The 20,178-nt window shown below is 37.2% G+C and overlaps 2 protein-coding genes and 1 long non-coding RNA gene across 9 annotated transcripts in view; 2 read left to right on the top strand and 1 right to left on the bottom strand.

Annotated features, from left to right (window-relative positions):
* LOC109044116 (uncharacterized) overlaps positions 1-16,385 on the bottom strand; it is a 29,356-nt gene extending 12,971 nt beyond the window's left edge. The window contains exons 1-7 of one of the 7 annotated variants that reach the window (XM_019061656.2): positions 15,749-15,947; positions 11,863-12,059; positions 8,532-8,688; positions 6,951-6,996; positions 4,582-4,739; positions 1,584-1,629; positions 737-879 (exon numbers count right to left, since the gene is read on the bottom strand). In XM_019061656.2, the coding sequence (XP_018917201.2) occupies positions 737-879; positions 1,584-1,629; positions 4,582-4,739; positions 6,951-6,996; positions 8,532-8,688; positions 11,863-12,051 (739 nt within the window). In that variant the 5' untranslated portion in view covers positions 12,052-12,059; positions 15,749-15,947. Of the gene's footprint in view, positions 1-736; positions 880-1,583; positions 1,630-4,581; positions 4,740-6,950; positions 6,997-8,531; positions 8,689-9,242; positions 9,396-9,451; positions 9,588-11,862; positions 13,628-15,748; positions 15,948-16,248 lie in introns of those variants that run through there. The other 6 variants (XM_072297469.1, XM_019061659.2, XM_072297467.1 and 3 more) reach the window with 6 other exon arrangements.
* LOC140224110 (uncharacterized) lies at positions 9,733-13,401 on the top strand. Its single transcript, XR_011899386.1, has 2 exons — positions 9,733-9,884; positions 11,324-13,401. It is a non-coding gene; the product is annotated as an uncharacterized lncRNA (long non-coding RNA).
* A 19-nt stretch (positions 16,386-16,404) lies between the features above and the next one.
* On the top strand, positions 16,405-19,809 carry Pcd (pterin-4a-carbinolamine dehydratase). The gene is made up of 3 exons (XM_019061661.2): positions 16,405-16,545; positions 17,504-17,626; positions 18,838-19,809. Exons 1-3 carry the CDS (start codon positions 16,426-16,428, stop codon positions 19,015-19,017), a joined length of 423 nt encoding a protein of 140 aa, XP_018917206.1. The 5' UTR covers positions 16,405-16,425; the 3' UTR covers positions 19,018-19,809.
* Positions 19,810-20,178: the final 369 nt, after the last annotated feature.

Raw genomic sequence — 20,178 nt, 5'->3', positions numbered from 1 at the left:
GACTCTATATGCCCAGTTGAACTCGGCCTTGGAGTTGCCAAACAGTGTGGCAACCCTGCTAATATTTTTCCTCTCTATCTGCCCATGGAGAGCTTGACGGGATGTACAGATGGAGTCTTAGCATAGAGAGGAGGATCCTCTCCGTTACTGTCTCAACTTTGAGGGCTTTTTTTGAGTTTGCAAGTTCGTTTCCGAGAAAAGCAGGTCAACATAAAGTTTCTCACAAAATCTTACAAGAAAAAAGTACCAGAATCACATGCATGTAAGAGCTCGGTTGTCAACTAGGCATCAAAGGGTTTGTTTTTTTTCTTCTTTTTCTTTGAAGAAAAAAAATACCTTCTTTTTAAGATGACAGTTTCTAAAATTTAAAAGTTTTTGCAACAAATGGGCAAAGTATTTTTTCATTGTGCATTTACTGATTTTCTCAGTACATGGGTATAAAAAATTAGTAGGTTGAGTAGCTTGAACACTGACTCAGAATTAATGTGAATGGCTTAAAACATCCCAATGGACCTTCAAATTTTAAAAAATCGAGTAGTTCCAAAACTTCTTTAGAAACAGCCCTGATGAAACAATCCCACAAGGCATCAGTGCGGATCCAAGCCCTCTCTCCGCTGTTGTTACTGGAAAGTTGAAAATCAGAGCAAAGTTAAGTACAGGGAACATTTCCTCGGACTATACTTCCTTATGCAGAAAACCAGGTCATCATGATTTCTCAAGTTATACGTTGACATACCGATGCTCTCATTGTTAGTAGATGAATTTAAAGCTGCTGTTGCTCCCTTTGTATGTATTGGGTTTGGTGATAAAAATTCAAATTTACATCGGTACTCAAGTCGCTTGGGACACACGAAAGAGGCCATTCTTTTTTTAAACAACCTGCGAACAAAAAATACGATTAATCCTTAGTAGATATGTATTTAAACCAAAAAATGGAAACAAAATTAAATTAAAAAAAGGCAGATGAACTTTTTCTCTTCTGTCAACTTGAGTATGGTGGATATTGTTTTTATTAAAAAACAATTTACAATTGATTAAAAAGCCAGTATCCATTTGTTCCACATAAATTGACCAAAAAATAAAACCCTGAGATCAGTTGATGGCAACTCAATCAACATCCACCTGTTGGACATTAATTTGAAAATTTGATCAAGTCACACGGCGGATTTAGCGAACGATTCACCTGTTTGCCAATTGAATAGCAGCAAGCTTAATGATCGATTCACCAGTGTGCCAATTAGTGCACTGGTTTGTAGAAAGTATCTTAGAGATTTAAAATTTGGTTACCTTTTGGGATCTAGTCACATTGAAAAACACTTTAAATAAGTCTGAGACGGCAATAACAATGCTGAAATTGATTTTAAATAAAAAGAAAAAAAGGATGAAGAGTCGAGCAAATATTATCTTGCTCTCCACCAAATATGCACGTACTTTTCACTAAAATGACCAAAATATTTAATAATAACAGCTTTCAATTATTAGGACAGATTCATTTTCCTCGTTTTGTCTTTTTCTGTAGGATACTCTTGTGAATACTGGACCATAATTTTCCTGTTATTACATTAAAAAATTTCCAAAATTACCTTGTTGTTGGCAGTCTGCAATCGCAAACAATACTATCCTGACCATCTGAAAAGACAAATAACTTGCGTTAATTTTTTTTGATGAAAAGCAACACTAACCCATACAATAACAAGAGCATTACCTAAGGAAGCTGTCTGTAAAAATGAGAAACCCTGAATTTCGGATATTCCAACCCTTCCCTAACCCTCACAACGCTTGAATGATGCTTATTGTGTAGATCCACACCCTTAGTACATGAAAAAAACTATGGTGTAATACTCTCCTTACCCCTGAAGCTTTACATATGTTTTGAGCAGCCCTTGAGATAAGGAAAAAATTCTTAAAAACACTAAATGACTTTGTAAACTTCAGAATTAAGGGATTAACTGGTGTGCGAGGGACAGACTTCAAGTGGGAACGACCAGTCCCCATCTCAACTTGACCGCATGTGGAGGTAAGCCGCTTACATCAAGGCTATCTAAAATTCCATCGGAAAGTTCAGAACCTTCCTCTCCTCATCGACAATGACCCTGTTGACACTGCGGTACGGTAGTATTGATCCATTGGTCTGGTAGTATAGAAAGTGCTTTCATGTATTTCATTGCAATGTTCATTTTTTGGTGCCAGGGTGGTACTTTTTGTTAACTTGGTTGCAGTCAATGATGCTATATTTTGCCGTACATATTGCTAGTTACATGATTTTCTGCTTTGATGTTCTTATGACAAATCAGTGACGTTGAAATCGTCTTTGTCTGCTTAGGGATATGTTCTGTTTCCAAGGTCGGGCAGAAAGTTGGCAAATTCTGCCACCTCCAGTAATGTTATCATATTCTGAGTAAATTTTTTTTCATTAATGAGTGACCAAATGGGAAATAATTTGACGGTGCGTTAGACCAATGTCTGGCAGAACACAAACTTCTGATGGAATGGCTGTGACGACAAGAAAACATATCCCACATAAGTTGAAGTGTGGGCAAAATAATAAGTTTAAAAACCCAGAAAGTACAAAAAACGGGCTAATAATAATAAAAACTACTGAGTCAATCTCCGATACAATCGCGGTACTTCCAAATTAAAGATTAGTATCTCTTGAAAAAAACAACTAAAAATTATGTTATCTAAATATCATCAAAAATGGACGACAAAGTAAGAGAGTGAGATGTCAGAAATATCATCAAAAATGGACGACAAAGTAAGAGAGTGAGATGTCAGACACACTAACACAAGAAATCTATAAACCGAAAATTGATGATGAGTAATAACACATAGAAAATGCGTATCAGGTGATCCGACAAAGGTCAGCATAAGGAAGCGAGTGTCACTGATACGGGACTTGTGCTATGGTAGAAGGGAATCATACGTTGTGAGCAGGTAACAATGAGTTTATGTAGAGAGGGACCCAGATAATCAGTTAATGGGAGATCCCTCCTATCATATGACATTCAGCTGCTAACCCACTAATTGTAAGACTAGCACAAATAATTTTGAATAAAAGCTGTTAATGTGTTAATTTTTTCAAGCTCCTGCACACTTAAGATTCTCAATTTTTTAGTCAATATTACGATATTTCTCCATTAAAAACATCAAACCATAGTGCTAAAAATAAATTCAATTGAGTTGCGCATTATTTTGCAACGGCGGTCATAAAAATAAAAAAACTACGGGGTGCTTGCACATCTAAAACCTGAGAGCTTTCATTTCAACCAAATCCGAAGCAAATCGGTTCGGTAGTTTCTGAGATCGAAAGATAAACGATCTAACAGTAACATGTTGCAACATCTTGTTAAATCAAGAAGATCTTTTGCTTCTTCACAAACCAACAAGATAAGACAGATGTAAAGAATCAGACTCCTCCCAATGATAAAAAAGTATGGCGCAACGTCCACACACACGTAGCAATAGCTCCAGATTTATATAAGAAAATTTGTGCAAAAGGGCTGAAAAACCATGTCTTCAGCCCTACTTTTCCTTGCACTGATACATAAAGTTCCATTTAAAAGCCCACCATGCTTAGAAAGTCTTCAGGGACATGCTAAGAAATGATTAATGGATGTAACCAACTGTCAACATTTTAAAATCTCAGTTAACTCACTTCATTGTTGGACTTTTATGTCAGAGCATCCCCCTGTACTCAGCAAGGGAACAGTCAGTCTCAATTTGAGCTGAGGATGGAGTGATGTTCCAAAAAATTGTCCAACAGGGTTTATCCTTTGTGATAATATGTTTACTGTATTGAGATTTTCAGCTTTATGCTGAATTTTTTAACGCACGTTGGCAAAAAAACTCCAACATTATGTTTACTGTTATTTAAATTTATATAATTCCCTTCATAATACCGAATGATACTGAAATTAACCTGGCAAGGAATTTCTGGGTATTCTGAGCATAGTTCTTCAGGGTTTTTAATACTTTCGAAGTGAATTTATGGATGCTAAAAACGTTAATTAATCGATCATGAGTAGAAATTACAAACTGTTCATTTGTTCATTGTGTCCTATGAGAAATTGTGGTTGCTTGACCTTGTCTGGTGGTACTCTGTTACACAGCACTTGCATATTTGGGTCATAAATGTGTTTTCAACTATTTTACAGTTATTTTTAAGATTAATCAAGTTTCACTTAATTTGCGTCGTACAAAAATTGTGATATTTCTAAGAAATACATAGGTGTCCTGAATAGACTCGCCTTGGCATTTTAATTCACGAACTAAGCAGTTTAGCGAACTGATCTTGATTTCATTTGAAAAGAGACACAAAAAAGAATTGATCGAGAGGAGGATCAATGGCAAACGAGCTTCAGAAAGTTTAATCACGAAAAATACATCCCATTTTCAAACTACCATAACTCGGTCAATTTTTGTTGAAAGGAAGTAGTTCTAGTCTCCAACATTATTTTTATGCATACTTTTTCATGTGCATTGGAATTAGAGTACTCGCTCAGGTCTTTCTGGAACATTCTCAATACTTCTCAGGAATTCCTTGTGGTTTCAGAAATCAATGAGTTACTCCTTCAAACTTACTAAAATCTAGGGTAGCGCTGATCAAGGGCCCATGGTACTGATACCAGTATGTTTCTAGAGTGTCGGCCCAGAGAACAAATTTGCAACCACCATCGCTGCGTTGAGCGCAAAAATAAAACTGCCTTCCTTGATTTATAGTTTCCTTCCTGACAGTGTACCTAAGTTGAACAAGGAAACATTTTCATGAATTAAATTCTTATAGGATCAATACCTGCAAAATGAAACGATTATCACACGTCTTTAATGGATGACAACTTCTTATTTTTTTCTAAAAGTAGGAAATATTTTTTTTTTTTTTTACTTACTTCCAGAATAAACGCTAAAGTTGGGGGTTTGATAAATTTAAACAGGTTGCATTGACATTTCTCAAAGGAAGTAGATATAGCCTAAAATGCTGTCTTTGCACGTAGTCAAATGATTCATGTGAGCTTCAGTTTCTCATCATATTTTCTGACGGAAAAACTGACTTTAGGGTCTAATTTTCGAACACCTAACTTGGGAGATGTTGCTTGAAATGCCATTTTGTCACAGCTATGACCCATTTTCAAGGTTTTCCATATTTTGATGTAATTTTTAACTGAAGTTGGTGTCTGTTTTTTAAATTTAACAAGTGTGAAAGAAGTGAAATGTGGCTTACAGGGCAAATTCAGAGCAGACTACACAGATACAAATAAGTTTTTCATGTTTTCAATTCAATGATTGGAATTAGGAGGGACAATTCCTGATTTGTGCCATCTCACTGTTTTCCTTGAAAAAGGTTCCTGAAATCATCTTTTTTCTTATCAGTTTTTTCCTTTAAATATCAAGCATGGTTCAGGTAAGGTACTTTGCTGCTAGTTCAATTGAGTTGCAAGTTCATACTGTTAGCTCCATTGCAAAATTTAGTTGAAGTTTAGCAAGCAGAGCGCGTACCTAAGAGCGTCTTTGTCCATAAATTGTCTTAAGGTACAAAGAGGTGCAAAGTATCAGTTTCTTTATTATTTTTTAATGAACACTCACGTAAATAACAGTTATCCAAAATCTGTAAGTCAACCTAATTAATTGAAAAAACTACACATGATTCCATTAATTTGTTTCTGTTTTCCGGATTTGATCGGCTCTTCGAAAAACGTTTGGAATCTGAATTCACAGTTTCCCATCAAATTCAGCATATAAAATTACTGGAAAATCCAAAATACGCAAAACATCATGTTTCCCAAACTTCGTCAGCCATTTAGAGCTTTTACTTAGTAAAAACTAAAAATATTTATTTTTCTTTCTCAAAGGTCCAAAGTAACCAGCTGTTTTGTTCTGAGGCAGTCATTTTATCTATCCATTGAAGGGTCCCGATTGATAAGGGTATGAACGGAAGGAAGAGGTCAAAAAAGTTTAACTCAAAATGTTGATTCTTACGTATTATTGGAATCCAAATTTAAAGTTTCCCACCAAATTCAGTTTGAGGGCTAATTAGAGAGGCAGGAAAAAAGACCTTGTGCAATGCTGTTAGGACAATTGCTCACTAAATGGCGTGCTGGCCACCGCGTCATAGAGTACATAGAGTCGTAATGTGAATGGGAGAGCTGGCGCCATGTTCTGCACAACGAGTTCCGAGCCCGGTCACTTTTTCTTTACATGTTCGATCCAAAATGGCAGTGTGGAATACGTGGTAATTCCTATCTTCTTTATTTACATTGGATGGCTGGATACCCGTGTATTGCAAACAATCAATAATGTATCGAAAAAGTGACCCGGCGTTACACAGGAGTCTCGGAATTCGGGACCTGGAAAATGCTTGAAAGTGGCACCAGCTCTCCCACTTACATGACGACTCTATGTACTCTATGCACCGCGTCCGCTTGCATGATCTGGGTTTAGTTTTCAAGACCTTCTCAAGAATGAAAGCAGAGAGCTACGCTGTACAGATGATGGCTTTAAGTAGAGCCAAAATACATCTAAAATTGATTTGTACCTAGTGTTGCACCCCAAACAGCATAATTCCAAAGGGGTAAATTATACTCAAAATGAATTTTTTCCTCCACGCAGCAAGAGTCTCAGCATGAAGCAGAGATGTGAAGTCACCTTGGCTGAATGATCTATGATCACAACCTGTGTATCTTTCGACGAGATGAAATAATGCAAGTTCAACAGAAACCCATCAAGTTTGAGCTGAGAAACCGAGGTTTGAAGTTTTATTCCTCCATAAGATTCGATATTGAAGAAAAATTTCAATGACTATTTTCATATTGAAAACATTTTTCCTGACTTTACCACTTTCAAAATTTACGACTAGTTGAATTCAGAACTAATCCAAACTCATTTTTCCCCAAAATCTGGCTCGATGAATTCCTTAAAACTCCATTCAAATAGAACTAAGTTTTGGTTTTGCTTACATTTTTGCTCGCAAGCCACAGAAGCAGTAAACTTTTCCTGGATCAGCTGAAAAATATTCGAATTGTAGTTAGAAAAATGCAGAAACAACTAGATTGTATGGATATTCCCACAACGTTTTAGTTGATGAGCACCTTGAAATATTTTTGGTTCATTTGTATTAACAGAAATACTTGAGGTTTTACTGGCAAAAATAACTCTATGTTTACTTATGCTGACGGCACTCCATCGGGGGGGGGGGGGGGGGGGGGGGGGAGGAGAGACAAGTCATTTCTTATATTTTAATCTTGGCAGCATAATTTAATATGTTTTTGGAGGTGTTTATCTTTATTCCACACATATAAACACTCTTACATCATGATAATTATCATGCTGAATTTCAGCTTTTGCATGATTTAGTCGCTTCAAGTTTAGTTACAGAAGAATTAAAAAGTCGGAGAAGAGAACCCAATCCGTCCTTGAGACACCTTTACACTACTTGCCTGTCCCACCCATTCACTTTGTGCCTCACGGTCATGAGTCATTCAATTATCAATCATCGGCAATCATTTTTCAGGACTTCGCCAGTGGTTGCAAACAATACAGATGAAAGGGACTGAACAAAAATCTATATACGGTCGGTGAGGAAAGCTTAAACGCACTTTTTTACAAACGTGCACATGAAATCACACATGTTCAAATAGTAGATGTGGAGTTTTTGAGTTTTGAAAAAATTGCGTTCAAAGTTTTCAAACCCGTGCATTTCATTGTCTGTAATGCAAATAGGGTTTGGTCAAGGAATTTACTAAAAAGTAAATCCATCTCTAAATCTAGAAATGAGGCACTGCAAATCCTGGCTCATTTCAGAAAAGAAATGCATCCACTTCGTCTCCCTATGCAGATGCAGGTGCTTTTAATGACTAAGCCAGAAATAGAAAGCTTTTCTTGTTTCAGAATGTTATCAAAATGTGACCGGATCTGTGAAAAGGGATCTCACGTTTTAGGAGAAATCTTTACAAGAGAGCCAAATTTCAGGGAAAACTGAAAAATTGGCGATTTTGAGTTCTCAACAGGAAACACTCCCTGGAAGCTCTTTGAACAAGCTACATACAGTTTTGATTTAATTTTCTCACCATAAAGGATGCTAGCTGCTCCTTTGCTGTAATTTCTGTGTGCATGTCAGTACTTTTAATCTAGATTTAACCTAGAACTGAGGAATTCTTGTATTGCAACTTCAGTACCTACATCATACTTCCCTCAATTTTTGAGCCTCCCGGGTCAAAATTGCACCAAAATTTCTGGATACTCTTACTCTAAGTAGTGGTATCAATAACTGAAATTTGAATTTTCGGAAGATGAGGTCTCTGTACAGATCCTGTCACAAAGATTTCTTGGTTTCTTCAGCCATATAAACAGATCATAAATCCCTCCTCATTCATTCATGACTGGCAGACTTGAGGTCTGCCATCCAATCCTTCCAGAAAATGTTAGAACTTACGGAGAGAGATTATGCAATAAAGGGAAAAAAACCCTTAGTAGTATCTGAACAAAAACGAGGAAAAGAATAAGTTAAAAAGAAATACTAGTTACGCTGAAACGCTTACAGTTCATGTTTAGGTTTTCTTCACTCTGCTGCGCTGGATTTTCACTTTCCTTGCACGTTAGAGGAAATTTTGGTTTAGAGATTTTTTCTACAGGTGGAGAATTTGCCTTCTTAAATTCTACTGGGAAGACCATAGGACCTCTGTCCTGAAATTCAACCTGCAAAAAAGAGATGAGGCATAAAACTTTCAAATCCAAATTGGAAACTAGTTCTTCGCCTTTTCCATTTTTCCCCCTTGATCTTCCTTTTTAAACCTTTTTCCAGAATGAGGGCCTTGGAGTAGGGACATATTTTACTAGATCAAGATGTTTCAAAAGCTCAAGGAGGGAATATTTTCTTCTTTGCATAAAACTGAACACCTAATGGTATTCCTTGTATGCGACAGCTTATTACATAGCTTCTATGTTATGACACATGATTATATTTGTCGGCAGATATTGTTCAATGAGGAACTAGATATGGCTTAGTTGCAGATGAATCACTGCATCAACGAGGGATTGATTGTTTGAACCATTCTAAAAACAAAAAGAGGAGAGGTTCGTGTGGGTATGGTTGATCATATTTGAAATATTCCAACTTGCAGCTAGAACCTGATGCACTATTTTCAATCGGAGGGCTGAGGCGGACTCCAGGGGCAGTCACCTGCTAAAAGCTTCGGCTTGAAAATGAAGGTGCACTGTGGGAAGGGGGAGGAATTTAAAGGTGTGCACACCATACTCCTTGGGGTAGTCTGTTCCACTGTAAGTGTGAGGGTGTCCACTTTTAAACCGTCTCTTAATTCCTGAAGTTTTTCTCATAGTCTCACAGAGTTTTTCAATTTGATGCATTCATCTGGAACTTGAACTGCTGTATGCTCAGCAATGTTGACATGATTATGCAAAATAAAAGACCAAATTGGCTGAATTGACCGATTCCACAGACCTTAAGTTACTATTACTCCTATCACTTCAACAGAATTTCAACTTTCCATCATAATGAGGCAGAATTTCCTTAATTAAAATGATTTTGCTCTTCACTTAGTTACACAGGAATTACGCAACATCATCACTGATATAAATTAAATAAAAATATTTGATTAACTTTCCTGACAACAGGTGACCATCATACAGTTTAGTCATGAAACCCTGCACCTAGACAGAAGGCAATAGCAGTAGTTCACCTAATGGTATCTGATAAACTGACTTATCTGAAAGATGTGATCAAAATTTTAGATATGATTACTTGAATCATCTTTTGATTACGAACAGATGAAAATTTTTTCCAGTCAACTTCTGGCCTACCATCACCACCCTTTACAATACAAGAGGACTAATTTCAGAGAGCTAAAAATATCATTGATAGACCTTCAGAAAGGGTAAGAATAGAGTTCCAGTTTACACACACAAATTTTGTTTCCTCATCAAAATTTCTTGGAGAAAACTTTAGACATGTTCAAAAAGTATACAATTGACTTAGGAGAGAAAAATTAGAATCAGCTGATTAAAATTGTTCTTTTGTAATAAAACAAAAACTGAACATACCTATATAGACTACAGTCTGCAATAGAGTGATTTAGTGACTACGTCATTTAATATAATATCGAGCTCTTGGTTCGAACAAAAAAAACTAACATAACCTCATATGCGAATTCTTCATGAGTTAATTGTGTTAATTTATTAAAATTCAATAATATTATCATATATCAGACCAATCAATAATAATATCAATAATATATCATCATTGACTAGTCATAAATCAATCAAAGACTCATTAAATACGAGAACTTTCGATTGTAAAAAACACTTGGACGCTTTTTATCACCATGAAGCAAAGGGCGCAAATCAGGAAGAAGGTTTTGTGTTAGTTTAAATTTGAACCAAGGGTTTGATATTATATAGAATGATGTAGCCACTAAATCAGTCTATTAAGATCTACGGTTCCTGACTAAATACAGGAATTAAATAACATATGTCTCATAAGTTTCCCTGTGCAAATAGGTGCTTTTATGGATGAGCTAGAATTAATATTTTCTAACGGCAAAATGTGGTACAAATCAAATCAGCCATTAAAAACGTGCTTTCAGGCTTGGAAAGTGACTACTTGCCCAACAACACTACATCTGTCTTCCGAAACTAGAAATTGTAAATTCTCTGCAACTATCATTCCTGTAAGCTCTTTGACCTCCTGAATTTTCGTTTTTTGTCACAGTTCAGTCTCTCATTTCCATAATTTTTGCTACTAATGAGGTAATAGACCCTACACGAGCCAGCTCTACTCAGTTTCTGGAAATAAAACTCAAGTTTTTGTATATCATCTGATGAAGTTAAGGATTATTACATTTAGACAATGTAAATGTTCATCTTTTGTCACAGTTCTTTCGAAAGATCTACTGAGACGATTTTCATGATTTTTGAGGCTCTATTTAGATTATCTCACTGACTAAAAGCACTCTCTCCGGGTTGGGCCGCATAGCAGCCATGGGGCGTAACCCCTGATAAAAGAGAATGACTATCTGTTACAAAGATGCAAACACTTCAATTAATTACCAAGTGATAAAAAAGAAACCACAAGAGAACCTATGTTTGTCAAAAGTTCCAAAAGTTTATGCAATCTTGATTTGCTCTTGTTATACCAAAATTTTTCAAAGCTTCAATTTGTACACAAACCCTCCTGCAACACTCCTTGTGTTCGAGCTTAAATCTGATAAACAAAGTATTTTTGTGAATTACCTATCCTAGGCATTGCACCTCTCTTGACTCTATAATTGTATAATGTACCCTTCATAATTTCATTTTTTTTTAAATTATTTTTTAGGGTGAGAATACTCAGCGTAATGCAGGATAATGTTGTGACCTTGGCTCTGATTATAAAATCAACAACTTCTGTCTATAAACTGGTGCACCCAGCCGCCTTTGTTCTTGGTGACTATAGTTTGCCAAGCCAAATGGGGTGGTGTATGGATAAGTACTTGATAGATGGCTGACAGACTTGCTGGCTGCTGCGTCCACTTTCCTAATCTTCATTTAGTTTTAAAGATCTCTCCATGAGTGGAAACAGAAAATCAGGAAGCTGCGCTGTACAGATGACAAGGTCAAATAAATCAAAAGGGAGTCTGCAGTTGGGTTTTTGATGGGACATAATTGTTGTTGCATCCGACAGCATGACTCCAAGAACGACGTTGTCCTCCATATGAGATTTTCCCCCTTGTTGTGAGAATACTGTGCATATTGCAGAGTCATGCTGTCACCCTGGCTATGATCGTATGGTCACCAACTTGTGTCACTAATGCTGAGTGCAGGAGGATGGAATTCAATCATAAGTAGATAAATGGCTCAATTACATTGTAGAAATACCTTAACTGTATCCGATAAATTTTGGCTGCAGAGACATTCGACGAAGTCTCGAAAACCCAGATTTCTGAACGGAAAGTGATATCCTTCTTCCTTCCTAAATTTTCTATAAAGATCTAGAGGGATGAGACTTTGCTGAGGTGACGTTATTAAAATTGACTTTAAGATAGCCTTCAATTCCGAAAGGCTCATCCTAACACCTAAAATAAGATAAGATATAGAGAAAATTACATTAAAGTCATACCAAATAAGAAAAAAAAAATATGAGGGGCACATTAAAAAAGATCAGAGTAAAGAGATACTAGGATTATGGGAGATTTTTGCTCCTGCTTCTACCTGTTTCAGATTTAAGTGGCTAAACAAGAAGGAATGGTCTATAAGCTCATTTTTACGTTCCTCTACCAATTTTGGACCGGATCGAACGGCAGCAGACCGCAGGAAGTGTTTGTGAACACGATCACTTTTTTTAGTCGGTTTTCAAGTTCGTCTCGCGCCAAAGTTTTTGTGGATTACAGTAAATAAACTCCATTTTAAAAACAAAAAGAATCACCCAATTTTGTATCTTAAGATATGTACGGTATGCCTCTAATTTTTGTTTACAATTACATTCAAAACAAGGCTGGCAGCCAATGTCTCTTTTTGCACCTTATCGTAAATTTGTTAGGATTAGTAAGAAATGCCACATTTTAGAGGTCTTTTACATCAAGATTTCAATGCCAAAATTTTCATTGAAGCAAGTTTTGAATGTTCAACTTCGTTTCATGGTTTAGCCCCATGGTTTAGCTAGATTTAAGCCCAACTTTTGCATTTTTTTTTATGTTTTTAATACAAATTTAAAGCTCAGTTTTTTAATTGAATTTGTGAACTTTCCATAGTCAAATTTGAAACACGTGTAAGTGACTCATGAAAAATTCATCCGATTGGCCTGAAATTGGAAATGGTAATCAGAATCTATCAGTAGAAGACTCTCAATACCCTGTCATATTTTTTGTTTCATGGTTTAGCCCCATGGTTTAGCTAGATTTAAGCCCAACTTTTGCATTTTTTTTATGTTTTTAATACAAATTTAAAGCTCCGTTTTTTAATTGAATTTGTGAACTTTCCATAGTCAAATTTGAAACACGTGTAAGTGACTCATGAAAAATTCATCCGATTGGCCTGAAATTGGAAATGGTAATCAGAATCTATCAGTAGAAGACTCTCAATACCCTGTCATATTTTTTGTTTCATGGTTTAGCCCCATGGTTTAGCTAGATTTAAGCCCAACTTTTGCATTTTTTTTATGTTTTTAATACAAATTTAAAGCTCAGTTTTTTAATTGAATTTGTGAACTTTCCATAGTCAAATTTGAAACACGTGTAAGTGACTCATGAAAAATTCATCCGATTGGCCTGAAATTGGAAATGGTAATCAGAATCTATCAGTAGAAGACTCTCAATACCCTGTCATATTTTTCGTTTCATGGTTTAGCCCCATGGTTTAGCTAGATTTAAGCCCAACTTTTGCATTTTTTTTATGTTTTTAATACAAATTTAAAGCTCAGTTTTTTAATTGAATTTGTGAACTTTCCATAGTCAAATTTGAAACACGTGTAAGTGACTCATGAAAAATTCATCCGATTGGCCTGAAATTGGAAATGGTAATCAGAATCTATCAGTAGAAGACTCTCGATACCCTGTCATATTTTTCCCATGCAAGATATGAAGCAATGCAGACCAGGTCTCTCTTTACCCCGTAAGGATAAAGCAAGACCTGAAAAATGGGAGAAAAAAATAATTAAAAACTATACTTTCTATTGTAATGATAGAGTTCAAACTTTGGGTAATAATTTCTCATAAGGTGACTGATATACCCTAATTTTTCCAATTTTTCACTCTAATTAGGAAGCTCAGAAACAGGGGGGTAGGTCTCTCTTTACCCCTGTCTCCCCTATCTCAGTAAAAATAATCAAGGGAGGTGAGATGCCTAGGGTAGGTAATTTACATTAAAACTGCTTGTCTCAGATTCAGGCTCTAAATGGAGTTTTAAAGAGGGTTGAGTAGAAATTGAAGCTTTAAAAAAAGTTGACGCGATTGGATCATTTTAGAGCAATATGCAAACTCCTGAATTTTTGCCGAGAAATAACTTTGAGAAAAATATTTACCTATCCATGATTACCCAAAGAAACTAGTCTTGTCAAAACACTTTATATTCTTCAATTCATATGAGGCCTCCATTAGCATGTAGTTCAGATGACAAAACCTACAATTATTGGTTGAGCGCCTTGTTAAATAGTTCCTGGAGTCTGAGGAAACTCTGTATCTGATAACTCCTCAACTTCCAGAGCTTCATTTCTCCAGTAAGTATGATCAGAAAAATGTTTGAAAAACAGGTACTGTAAAACTCTGCATACCTCCCACTTTTGAGAACTTCATTAAAAAATTCATACTTTCAGCCTGTTGATTCTGCAGCCCAAGGGCTGAATTCATGCCCCCCCCCCCCCCCCCCTCTTCCAGAAATCTACTTGGCCTTTCTCAAGAAATGTAAGGGATTTACCTGAATAAGCAAGATATATTTTTAATTTTCATTCGATCTATTTGTTAGTAAGAGCAGTTCAAACTCGCTCCTGAGACAATTCAATTTTCTTAAGTTTTCAGGGAGAGGCCCCCTGAGCTCTCCTTAGAAACTAAGGCACTACCCAGAATCGTGCGTTGCAGCTGAGGAGTCTCACAGATCCCCTTGAAGGCATGTCATTTAGAGCCCCCTTCTCCCTGTATGAGGTGCCATCCTGCCCCCCCCCCCCCCCCCCTGTCCCCCACATAAAAACATTCTACTTACGCCAGTGCTGCAGCTACTCTAAACAAAACAAAAATCGCACTGGGAGATACATGGGCTCACACACCTCTCCATGAGCCCCTTACCTAAAGCCTCCAATTTGACTAGGAGGAGAGGCTTGAATGTCCCATCAATCCTTCATGTCCATTGGCAGGCAGGAACACAATTGCTTTGGACAAGAAGAGTAAATTTCTGATAGTTAACGATCGAGGTTCTCCTCTTTCTAAAATAGGAGACCTTCAGGTTGCTTGTCGAATCCCTGTTTGCAAAGGGGAGCAGGGGGTATCAATGAGCTCCTAGGAAGCCTCCCGTTCAGGCAAGGAGGAACATCTTCCACAAATTCACAGACTATGACAAGTTATTAATGTCTTCAGGTAGGTCACGAGACAAATTATGTTCTCTAGATGAGACTTCAAAAGCATGGTCTGGCATTCCCCACCACATGGCATGAAAGTAATCTTAGATTTGATTCCATTAGCGATTTTACATTAAGTAATCCTCAGAACCTAAGAACTAAACAAGTTGTGGGTCAAGATATTGAAACAGTCCTGCAACAACACTCTCAGCTGTGATTAGATGTTCAAAATGCAAAATTTGTCAACAGATAAGACAAATCAAGCTATTGACAAGATTTACTCAGAATAGTGAGCAAATAATCATTCCAGTAAACAGGCATCAACTTGTCTTGCATGAGTTCTAGTCGGCTACCCAAAAGGAAGTGTCTAAGTGCAAAGCAATAAGTAATGCGAGCATTGTGCGAACTGCATATGAATTGGATGATAGACTGATATTGTCAAGATGAATTTTGTTTTGAGACGACAAACTGATGGGCACAAATGATAGGAGAGAGAGCTCTTCGATGAAGTTCAAAGAAACTCGATCTCCAGGCATGCTTGTTCACGCCTATGAAAAAGGTTCTCCTACAGGTAAATGGTGTGGAGTGGTAGGTGACCGACAGTAAATCCATGACAATCATGCCATGAATTAAACAAACTGAACATTTACGAACTGGCGAAGTTCTTAAAGAGAGAGGGCAAAAGACGTTCGCACGAGTAGGCGGCCGTCGGATACTTACATAGATACTTGATGCCGATATGTCTACACCTAATATTCAACCTCAAACTTTCTATTTCTACTTTCTGTAGGTACTTTAGCAAGAGTCGGCGAAAATGCGATGCATGCAATCACAACAAGCATGAACAGAACCGACAGGACAGAACCCGCAAGAGCAAGCACATGGGTTGACAGCTGACACAGCATAGAGAACAGAGAGGAGAGGGTAGGGCAACAAAGTTGGGCAGTTGGGCTAAGTTGAGCCGAGCGTTGAGCCATTTTGCCGTGAAGCTATTGGTGAAACAAAGTCACCTCTTTGTTGAGTCCTCAATCTCATTGGCTAATGCGTAGTATTTCCTCATAACTGAACTCATGAGCAGCAATAGTAGTTACTTAGTACATATATGCTCTTCCCATGGTGGTACGCTAGGAAGGAATGTTGACACTTGACTTGACAGTGAGTAGTATGTGGGTGTAAGTGTTCATTTAAAAAAAAATCGATTTACCGAGGCATGTTCCTACCTGTTCAGTGTTCCTGTTATACGTAACCTACCTTCCTCTTCAATTAAGTGAATGTCTGTTACAAACCACAAAGACAACAAAATACGTTTACCGTTCTAGCGTTATCAACTGAGATAGATAGGATAGATAGTACGTATAACGATAACGATAACGAAGCGAAGATAGCTTTCCTACCACATGACCTTGCATACAAGGCCTTGGTACATTGCAGTATCTCATTTCTCTCCAGTTATCGTCCGCGGATTGGAGGCACGCAAGTTCTGTACAAGTAGAGCAACGTTCGGCAAAAAAACGATGGTGAGTACTCACTGCATATTTTAAGTGAATTCCTCATTGTCTAACTAAATACCCACCAGTGTCACTCGGTAGAAGTTCCTGGTACAATAGCGCAATGCAGCTGAAGTAGAGCAGAAGGTAAGTCTGGTCGGGCCTCATCGAATGCTTGGTCTGAATTATGAGAGCTGTCCCTGATTGCTCACAGCCTCTTTGGCGAAAAGGGCAAGTTAATCAGCATTTTTCATTCTCTCTGATAACCAATGACCAGGAGCCGTCTTTATCTTTTTGAAGAAGCTAGGTATCAGAGACAACTTTCTCTGTTGTTGGAGCTTGCTCATCGTATGGTCAAACAGACCTTGATTACTCAACAGGCACTACCTAAAGGTATGCATGCTTCCATATGACCCTGCAAATATACGTTGATATCAACAAGTTTTAACCTCTGTCTCAACATGCCATGAGCGAGCTCTACTCATGGAAATGTGACCATATGGTCCATAATGACCCTTGTACTTTCATCAGCCAAAGTGCAGATATTCCATGTCATCTATGATTGTCTTTGAAACGCCTGCATAGTTAGTAACATACCTCAGCACCAGTGGGCAAATAGATCTGACCTAGGGAAAAAAGCCGCATGTTTTTCTTTCTAATTAATGTAGAAAATGATAAGAATGCTACAGGAGGTTTGATAATTAATTTAGGTTTGAGAATTGAGATTTTAACAAGGATTCTTCATATCAACCAAAGGGAAGTCCTGATTTTTCCGATGACATTATTCATTTTTTTGCCATTCACTAAAATGGGGGTAGGGGATTCAGGAGCCATGGGGTTCCTGTTACAATTTTCACGATTTGCCTCTGTGGACCACCCAGACCACCCTAAATAATGAGACCATTTTTTGCTACATGTTTTGAATTATTGTGTCTTCAAAGATGTACCTACAAATCACTCATTTATGTCTTTTTTTCTTTCTGTCTAGTCTGTGAAATTAACAACAGATGAAAGAGCCAACAAATTGGAACCCTTGCTGAAGGACGGATGGTCCAAAGTGGAAAACAGGGATGCCATTTACAGAGAATTTTTGTTCAAAAATTTCAATGAGGTTTGTGCCCATTTTCTGTCTTTGATTCTGCAGTCTGTGTTTCTCTCATCTTAGCCTTCTTTAAACAACTGTACCCATTTTGTTTTTACATACCTACTGGGTGTTCCAGAGCATCTTTTCACTATCTTTTTCTCGGAAACTGCGAAAAATCGAGTTTCGGAGAAAAAATTTACAGGTGTTAATCAACCCCAAGGAGTTCAACAAAATTATTTTCAGCCCACCAAAATCCCATGGGGGGTGGGATATAAGGAGGGTGCCCCTTGTTTCTAGTGTATTTAAAATAGGAACGGTATGTTTTGACTTAGGGTTAAAATTCTTCGGCCAAAAATAAGAACTTTTTGTCCTATGCCTTTTTTCCCCTAAACCCCATTTTTGGGAATTACAGGGCATGTTTTGGGCAAATTTCAATTTCACACTGTAGATGTAAAAATTATCCGATTTTCAAAATGGGAAAGTCTCCTGAGAGAAAAGATCAATACTGTTTTATTGATGTGCCCTATGACCCCTGTTGATCCAAAATTATAGAGGCCACAACCCCCCATCAATTTTGGGGCTTTGGAGGGTCGTAAGTCAAAAATTTTACATGGCAAGGGTATGTTTTGACTTCAGATTTGAATTCTATACAGAAAGTTGTGTAGAATTGACATGGCGCACAGCCTATATACTCCAAATTACTTTAAAACCCCATTTCCCCCTAAAAAGCCGTGTATGTTTGGTGGAAAAAAGGGGCAAATAGGCCGTGCGCCATATCAGTTTTATGCAACATTCCGCATAGAACTCAAATCTAAAGTCAAAACATACTCTTGCCAAAATTTTGGGAGGGTTGTGGCCTCCATAATTTTGGATCAACAGGGGTCATGAGTCACATCAGTAATAAGGTATTGACCTCCTCTCTCAGGAGACTTTTAGATTTTGAACATCAGATAATTTTTACGTCCACAGTGTCTAATTGAAATTTGCCCAAAAAATGCCCAAAATACCCAAAATGCCCTGTAATTTTTTGGTATGCTGATCCTGACCCTTAATGTCACCTCTCCTTTGACCTGACTGACAGTTCCCTTCTCTATCATAAGAGCAGAAAAAAGCCAAGACAAACTCTAACAGGTCTCTCAAAGTTTTAGTTAAGGGTGAAATCAACCGATCAAAGGCCATTCATTTTAAATTCCTAAGGAACAATTTTAAGAAACGTTTGTTCTTCTTTTCTTGACTAGGCTTTTGGATTCATGACAAGGACAGCTTTACTTGCTGAAAAGATGGATCACCATCCAGAATGGTTCAATGTATACAACAAAGTGCAAGTCACCCTTTCCACCCACGATTGTGGCGGTCTCAGCAACAAAGACGTTAAGTTAGCATCCTTTATGGACACTATTTATAAGGAGCAGTCTTAAATTAATGTCAAGTTTTTAGTTAACTTTCTATCTGATCTTTTTTAAATATTTTTTCCAGTGGTCCTCCTGCATGTAGCTCATAAGTTACTTCCTCCCCCCCCCCCCTTTATTCTTTATTCTCACACATGAGGCCTACAGTGTGCTTCTTTCTTTGTCAGTCTCATAACTATAGGGCATCTGATCTGTAGAGAAAGGAAATGCTTTTCCACCATTTAGAACTTAAGATTTCGCTAATGCTTTTTACCCAGAGAACAAACAGATCAGGGCAGAGTTACACAGATTTTCCTCTGCTCGATGATTTTAAATGTTGCCTCATATCTATTGAAAAACTAGCCCTTCCTCTCTTTCCTTCTGAAAATTGGTACTGAGTGTCGGTCGCATATTTTGGATAGGTACCTTTCCGTACCTCGAAAGCAGCGCCACTTAGGGCAATCATAATTCTTACTTGGATAAAACTGTTCTCTGAGAACTCTCAAACACTATTCACTAAATTTTACCAAAAGTTTGAAATGTGTACCTATTTTGCTTTGAGGTATTGATAGGGGTAACAAAATATGTATCATGATTCAACATCATGGTGAAAACTCTGAAAGCAGTTGTCCCAACGTCAAGAGTATTGGTTCAATTAACACTACACCAATCTTGATTTCTTGTTTTGTTTTTAACTTTAAATCATGTTTAATGGTCTTTTTCTACCCACTAATTGCATTTGTTATTAAGTTATTTTAGATGTTATCAAGGGAATCTTGTTTTTTATGGTTTTTCTATTAAATTTGATATAAAATCTTAGAATACTGTGGTTCTGTCCATTTTTTTAGTATTAGTTTCAATGAAATTAAGGTGAATCTCAGTGATCTAGGACAAGAATATGCTATGATGCCACCACACCAGTAGTGTCCTTGAGAAGCAATAATCATTGAAATCTAAATATAGAAGTAATCTAACTGCACCATACCACTGTCTGTAGCAGCGTGTTAGTAAGCATACCAATGATATGAACATGGTCTGTTGTCTATTAATCTTCACAAATTACAAAGGACCTCGCACACTACTTATGGGATTGTGTACCACGACCAATTTTTAATTTTTTATTGTTTTAAATTTGCCTATAGATGCTGATCAAAAGTCATCATTGCGCCAACTCTCTACAAGCCACTGTTT

This window comes from Bemisia tabaci, chromosome 2, assembly GCF_918797505.1.
Source record: "Bemisia tabaci chromosome 2, PGI_BMITA_v3".
Lineage (NCBI taxonomy): Eukaryota > Metazoa > Arthropoda > Insecta > Hemiptera > Aleyrodidae > Bemisia > Bemisia tabaci.
This window is presented reverse-complemented; position numbering and strand designations above follow the sequence as displayed.